This window comes from Lissotriton helveticus, chromosome 3_1, assembly GCF_964261635.1.
Source record: "Lissotriton helveticus chromosome 3_1, aLisHel1.1, whole genome shotgun sequence".
NCBI lineage: Eukaryota > Metazoa > Chordata > Amphibia > Caudata > Salamandridae > Lissotriton > Lissotriton helveticus.
The window spans coordinates 1,557,859,975-1,557,868,108 of NC_136061.1; the positions used below are offsets into that span (position 1 = coordinate 1,557,859,975).

General features: G+C 48.4%; 1 protein-coding gene across 2 annotated transcripts in view; it reads right to left on the reverse strand.

Moving 5' to 3' along the window:
• The window catches only part of HOATZ (HOATZ cilia and flagella associated protein), a 172,734-nt gene extending 167,125 nt beyond the window's left edge, over positions 1 to 5,609 (reverse strand). The window contains exon 1 of one of the 2 annotated variants that reach the window (XM_078683953.1): positions 5,282 to 5,609. In XM_078683953.1, coding sequence (XP_078540079.1) covers positions 5,282 to 5,480 — 199 coding nt within the window. In that variant the 5' untranslated portion in view covers positions 5,481 to 5,609. The remainder of the gene's footprint in view (positions 1 to 5,281) is intronic. The other variant, XM_078683952.1, reaches the window with a different exon arrangement.
• Between the last annotated feature and the right edge of the window lie 2,525 nt (positions 5,610 to 8,134).

Here is an 8,134-nt window from a genome sequence, read left to right on the forward strand (position 1 = left end):
ACCCGTCCTAGAACCAACGGAAGAAAGCATTGAGCCCCTTCCTGTGCTAAATAAAGTGTGCCGTCCGTACCGGAAGGGGCTGAGATGCTCGGTCAAACTAAAAAAAAACGTGCTACCGGAGGGTGGTTCTTCATGTCCACAAAATTCAGACCAGCGATCACACAAGTTCCCTTTGATCGGCTTTACAAGACCAAAGAGTGCCATCAACCCCTCACCATTGCGAAACCCGGACGAAATGACAGAGCACGCTTCGGATCCCACCTCCCCATGCTGTCGAAAAGACAAAGAAGAAAGACTAGCACTGCATAGACAAACAAACGAACACTTTTTTTTGTACTCTGCACGCCCCACCCCTTCCTCCTTAACAAACAACAAGATAGAAGCAGTTTACGTGGTGAATGGGGTTCAAAGTGGGGAGATTTGCACATCAAAAGAAAGTTAGGGCTTGTGTGAAACCAAACAATATTATGGACCTCAGAGGATACAAAGCGAGGCAGACGGAGAGTGAAAGGGGAGGGGGGACGGGAACGGGCACACGCGGAGGGGGGCTGAACGTCAGAGGATACAAAGCGAGGCAGACGGAGAGTCAAAGGGGAGGGGGGCGGGAACGGGCACACGGGGAGGGGGGCTGAACGTGAAAACACATTTATAAAACAAAATGCTCCTTACCTGATTGCCTCGTGGGAACTCGAATCTTGCAGCCAACTCCAACAAGAAACACTTACCAAAAGAAGAAAACAGGCGGACTCCCCCAAAAAAAATAACACCCACCCACCACCGTGATGACGAACACAAGTGGGTGGAGAGGGGAAAAATCTCAGGAACGCCCCCGAATCTGGTCCGAGATTGACGGACAGAGCCCTCTCCCAATGGCTAGCCTCCATTTATGGAGCTAGCCAATGGGAGCCGGGGGACGTTCCCGAGTTCCTTATTGAAAGCAAAGGATTTCGCCTGCGCCGAAAAGCTGCGCAGAGCGCAGCCTTCAGCAGGCGAAACCCAAAAATCAGGATTGTCCTACAGCGTTATACCTGGCATGATGCCTCTTGTAATCTATGCATTCTGATCAATGTATCCATTTTATTGAACTTTCAGTTCCCTCTTGTCCTTTTGCCAGTGGCTCACACAGCATAGGTTTTTAGGGCTCGCCTGCTGATGCGCTTCAGCGCATAGCTGGCGAAGCTCTATTGCGGCTTAAACAGAGGTTAACCACCACTGGCGATTTCACTGGCGATTGCATGTAGTGCATGTGCTTTTTAGGTCATTGCGCTTGCGCAAGCCCTAAAAAGCGCGTGCACAATGCCACCAGCCGCCTGCCTGCCTGCCTCGCGTTACCACATCAAAGGCAGCCCTCCGAGCGCATTTCTCACCCCCTAATTATTCACGGCCGGTCGGCAGGCACATCAAAGGCTGCTGCTGCCGTGACTCGCATTTCTCCTCCCTCCTCCCCTATCACTGCCCAGGCCGGCCGTACTTTCTCTTTACACGGGCGCCCATTCCTGAATCACTTGAAATCTCTCCACATTATTTGCATTTTGTTAATTAAAAAAATAACGCTATCTGTTCTGAACTTTACCAAGGTGCTCGGCCCCTTCTTTCTTCATTTCTTACTGACACGTGTCAAATATATTTTAAAAATTTACGTTGCGTAGTATATTTTTGTCATTTTTGCCCAGTGTTTTATCACGGTATTGACAACATCGAGTCTGCTGTGTCCTAGAATAAAAAAGATTTGGCGTTGTGGTTATGCAAACACTTTCCTTTTTTGATAGCATAAGTCATATGCTTGTGTTTTGATGTGGACATTTTGCATTTGCAATGCCAGCTTCCATGCACGTTGTGAAGGAGGGCTGCCGCCTTGTCCACGTTGACGATGATGCTTGATGGGCGCATGCGATTTGTCCAATGCGCTATTTTCCATAATTGTGGGTTCTCCGGTTTCAGTTAAACAGTTACAAGCTGTCTCTGGAATGCGGCCATGAATCCCCCGACGTATCCGGCTCAAGGTTGCAGTAGGAATGTTTCTGTTACATTTGGCAGCAGTGCGATGACATCGTGCTGTTGTTTTGCTTCGGTAGAAAAAAACAGGTCGGGGAAGGCAGTACCAGAGGATGCTTTGCTAGGGTACTCCCAATTCAGGCATAGGACGCACGCAAGGGCTGCATGTGCAGGCATTCTCCACGAGGAAAGATTGTATGGCTTGGAGCGAATGTTAATTACATTCTGTTTTTGCATGCCGTGTGTCTCTTGCTACATTTCATAGCATCTCGAGGTGTCGAAGGTACATCGTAACCCATGTAGAAAAATTATTTTCCATTTCCATGGTGGCCTATTGTTGAAAAATCCTTACTTCACCCTTAGAAGTTAAAACAAAACTGGAGCTTGACAATAATACATTTGATTCATGATTGATGCTACAAGAAAGCTAAGTTTTTTTTTCTGAAATAACTAGTATCGCTGTAGTTTAATTTGAACCCAATTATGAAAATGTTTCTTATTTGATGTTTGCATTTTGTGTTTAAGGGTTCTTCCGAGGCCTATTTAAATGAAGCGTAGCCACCACAGTTTAAAGGCCACAATCTCCACCCTCACTCACCCTCACTCACCCTCACTCACCCTCACCCTCACTCACCCTCACTCACCCTCACCCTCACTCACCCTCACCCACACTCACCCTCACCCACACTCACCCTCAACGCCTCACCCTCACTCACCCTCAACCCCTCAACCCCTCACCCTCACTCACCCTCAACCCCTCACCCACCCTCAACCCTTCACCCTCAACCCCTCACTCACCCTCACTCACCCTCACTCACCCTCAACCCCTCAGCCTCACCCTCACCCTCACTCACCCTCAACCCCTCACCCTCACTCACCCTCACTCACCCTCAACCCCTCACACTCACTCACCCTCACTCACCCTCAACCCCTCACCCTCACTCACCCTCACCCTCACCCACCCTCAACCCCTCACCCTCACCCACCCTCACCCACCCTCACCCTCACTCACCCTCAACCCCTCACCCTCACCCACCCTCACCCACCCCCACCCACCCTCACCCTCAACCTCACCCTCACTCACCCTCAACCCCTCACCCTCACTCACCCTCAACCCCTCACCCTCACTCACCCTCACTCACCCTCACTCACCCTCAACCCCTCACCCTCACTCACCCTCACTCACCCTCAACCCCTCACCCTCACTCACCCTCAACCCCTCACCCTCACTCACCCTCACTCACCCTCAACCCCTCACCCTCACTCACCCTCACTCACCCTCAACCCCTCACCCACCCTCACCCACCCTCACCCACCCTCACCCTCACTCACCCTCAACCCCTCACCCTCACCCTCACTCACCCTCAACCCCTCACCCTCACTCACCCTCAACCCCTCACCCTCACTCACCCTCAACCCCTCACCCACCCTCACTCACCCTCACCCTCACTCACCCTCAACCCCTCACCCTCACTCACCCTCACCCTCACTCACCCTCACCCACACTCACCCTCACCCTCACTCACCCTCAACGCCTCACCCTCACTCACCCTCAACCCCTCACCCTCACTCACCCTCAACCCCTCACCCTCACCCACCCTCAACCTTTCACCCTCAACCCCTCACTCACCCTCACTCTCACTCACCCTCACTCACCCTCAACCCCTCACCCTCACCCTCACTCACCCTCAACCCCTCACCCTCACTCACCCTCACCCTCACTCACCCTCAACCCCTCACACTCACTCACCCTCACCCTCACTCACCCTCAACCCCTCACCCTCACTCACCCTCAACACCTCACCCTCACTCACCCTCAACCCCTCACCCTCAACCCCTCACCCTCACTCACCCTCACCCTCACTCACCCTCAACCCCTCACCCTCAACCCCTCACCCTCACTCACCCTCACAACACATATTGTGTTACAATAGGTGTCACATTTGCGAAAGATAAAACTATCTAGAGATGTAGCATAACGACCAGAGCTGCCATATAAGTCACGTAAATACAAAACATGTTGCATTCCAAATGCTATAGGTGTCACATTCGCGAAAGTTATAACTATTGGCATTGTAAATGACAAAGCCATCAATTTAGCAATTTTAACAACGAAAAAATAAATAAATTATGTCATTTACAAGACCAATAACTACAACTTTTCTAATGCGAGACCTATTGCATTCCAACCCCACTCATCCACGCAACGCCACTCACACACGCAACGCCACTCACACACGCAACGCCACTCACACACGCAACGCCACTCACACACGCAACGCCACTCACACACGCCACTCATCCACGCAACGCCACTCATCCACGCAACGCCACTCATCCACGCAACGCCACTCATCCACGCACCGCCACTCATCCATTTGCAAAACGAAAAATGTCAAACTCTTCTATTGCGAGACCTATTGCATTTTCAATGCTTGTTTGCTTTTATTCTTGAATTTGTAGATCATCCCATTATATAAAACGACTACAAGAAAAAACACAGTAACTTTAGCGAAGGAATAAATGGACCAATTCATTTTCCCATTTGCTTGTACTGGAGTCAGGCAAGTTTTAAGTGGAAGAAAGCTCGACATATATAATTTATGGTGGCACAAAAAATAGGAGCGAGTCTCCAGCTTACATTGAAAGTGCGTGTATGTAGGCAAGAACCGTTATGCATCGAAAAAATAATAAGTGGATTAACTGTTCGCAAAGAAAAATTGGAGCCCTGTTTTTATAGTTCGGACTACTAATAAATAAATCAAACAGAGCTCGCCAGCTGCTCTGCGTTTATCACAAATCGCTTTGCCAGTCGAGATTTCGTATTTGCCACTGTTCCATCAGTACTCTTTCCCTCCAGTACATTCTAAATTTAGACCCGCGTGTACCAGAATGCACAGAAACAACCTCTTCTGGAAAAGTTACAGGAGAAAAAGATTGACAAAACCAACGAGCCGACAACGAAGTCCGTAAAATATACAACTTCCAACTATTTCTAGAGACTGTACATTTTATTTTACAGCGCGAAATAGGTCCAAGGGCATCAGAGCGCTCTACCTATATCACTAAAGGTAAGATTAGTGTTTTTTAAGCACCAGAGACTAAGTCATTTGCACAAAATGTTGAGCCAACGCTGGGACGCGAAACCAGTTCCCCAATTTCCAAGTTGGCGCTCTGCCACGTTCAAGACTGTCACATATTTATATGAATAACACGTCCCTGCTACTTTTTACATGACAACTCCGCCCCTTTGTCCTTTTACTCTCCCACTGCTCCTGTCACTTACGCGGCGCAGGGGGCGGGGCAGCCCGCAGCCTCTGCCGGATGTCCCCGGATACCAGCCTGGACTCCAGCGGGGGCTGCAGGGTCACCGAGTTCCAGAAGATTCTGGCGTAGCACACGTCCACTTCAGAGGAGCCAGCGAACACCATCACCTCCGGGCTGTCAACGTCCTGGGGGCAGGTCCCCAGTGTCGGCTCCGCCATCTAGCTCGCACCCGGATGTATACACCGGAAGCTGCTGTTGTCATGGATGCGTGATGCCATTAAAATGAATGTAGGAAGAGGATGGGAACTTAAGTGCTCGGAGTTGAGTCTTGTTCACTGAGTTGGGTCATGGGGTTAGCCTGAGTCCCTCCACCCCCAATGCTAGCTACTAAAAGCGAACAGCCCCAGAACGAGTTTCCCGTTCTTTTACCTTCAGATGTGCTATGAGGGAAGGGGCTTTTCTGATTGACTCAAAGAAAGCTGGCTCCCATTGGCTGCAGCTGTGTCTTGCTCTGTTGATGGAAGAAGGCCCTGAATAGGCCAAAGTAATTACTGCACTAGACAGCAAGCCTTAAAACTGGCGCTTTTTAAAAAGGAAGGGGCAGATTTATGTTAACTGGCGCATCCCCAGGGATGCGCCAGTTAACATGCGCCACAGTGCGCCACTGCTCCGCCACCCATGGTGCGCCGCATTTATGATGCGGCGCACCATGGTGCAAGGCAGTGAGGATGCGTGACGCATCTCTCGGCGTACGGGCGGCGCATTGCAGGAGTCATGTCGCAAGTGCGACATGACTCCTGCAATGCACAGGAGCCTCCTATTCAATGCATGTTGCGTCACCCTTACGCCTGCTTCAAGCAGGCGTAAGGAATTGACGTAGAAAGTGACTGAGTGAAATCTCATAGATATCACTCAGCCACTTTTAGGAGGCGTTCCTGCGCAGGAACGCCCCCCCCCCCCTGCGCAGGAACGCCTCCTTATGGCGCAGGGCTTTCCAACGTGACGCATCTCTTAGATGCGTCACGTTGTAAATAGGGCGCATTGTTTGCACCGCCGTTGCGTCATATTTAGTGACGCAATTGCGGCGCAAGGAGGCGCAAGGGCATCATAAATCTGCCCGAAGTGTTAATTGCAACCTTTTGAATGCTACATCAGCATGGACTAGAGAGAGTAGGCGGGTGCATGGGGGGAGAAGCGGGTTTCCTTATTGGGGAGTGGGGGGACTAGAGTGTTTAGGGTCCACAGGCCATCCAAAGGAGGACATCAGTAGTCCGAGGGGGAGGTAAGGGGTTACTTCAACCGGTTAGGTTATGGAGAGACCGCGTTCTTCGTAATTATACGCTTCATCTTGAGTCCAGCATGGTGAGGCAACAAATTCACAGGGAGAGCTAAGCCAAGCGTCTAGCTTGGCTTTGAGAGCCTGTACAAGAGTTGATCCCTGAAAATAATTGGTATGCAAATCATTCACTAAATATCATGTAAAATTACTTTAAAGTCCCTTCAGAATTCTAATAACTGTAGTTGTATAGTGCTTACTATTCTTAACAAGACTTAGCAGCTCTTTGGATTTTTCTATTACATGCAGAAGTGTTTTACATTAGGTTGTCAAAATATATCGCTGCAACGAGGGTCCGTTATTAAAAGTTATAGTTTTTAACATGACACATATCTTTCTGTCCTTCCTGTGTCGTGAACAAACAAATTGGAATTGGATTTATATAGCGCTTACTACCCCTGACAAGGTGTTGAAGTGCTTTACAGTGAGTAGCATGCTACTATGGAACTCAAGGTTAGTCTAGTGGTTATTGTTGGTTATTATTAGTAATGTGCTCTCAAGAAAAACTGCATGCATTTATTTACTCCATTTGCCTTGTGATATATTAATACCAGGTCAGTATGCTCAGAGGGGGCTATGGGGTTTCAGGTGAATGGTTGGTGCAATAGATAAATCAATGTACAAAGATTACAAATTCGTATACATTTCTAAATTCGTATAATGGGGCATACAATTGGTACTACACCCATGCCAAGAAAGGTCGGTGGAATATGAATATTCAGGATCAAGAGCCCTCAACCACCCAATTGGATGTCATGCTTCATCATTGGGCATCTCCTCGTTGAGATGGCGCTGCAATGCCCAAGAGGCCATTCGAGGGAGCTCTTTGCCAGAGATCTTTTTAAGGTATTTTCTCTGTAATGAGCCTAAAGTGAAGGCGCTGAATGTGTAGACTGGAGAGAAGTGAAAAAGTAACAAGCATTGGCATAGCCAATAGGTCTCGCTTTTGGGACCTTATAAGTATTAAGTTATGCAGCACAATATCCTTGGTGCAACAACATCAGCTGTTGCATGGCTAAACCATGAACCTTATAAGTGTTTAGCCATGCAACAGTTGATGTTGTTGCACCAAGGATATTGTGCTGCATGACTAATTACTTATAAGGTCCCAAAAGCGAGACCTATTGGCAATGCTAATGTTTGTTTAATCTGTGATATGTTACTTTTTTCATACCACACATTTGCGTGCAATCTGTTAGCGTTGAATCAGACAGTAACATTGAAAAAATAGATAATTGAATCTAGTTAAATGTCTTTGCTACGTTAAAACAAAACTCTCTGTGGGTCATTGGAATATGTTGCTGTGTGGCTGATTTCTGCTGCTGTTTCTTTAAAGATAAAAAAAGAAGCTTGCAAGAAGCTGGGCTTGCACAATCAGCTGACGCGGTTGTTTCTGTGCCAGCTGGTAAGATTACAGAGAGACGGAAGGGTCACAAATGATAGAACTGTTCTGTTTTAAGATTTACACAATTTATGAGATTGTTGTATTCTGTTCATAATAGTGTACTGAAAGAGAGTAGCATGTTCTGCATGTAA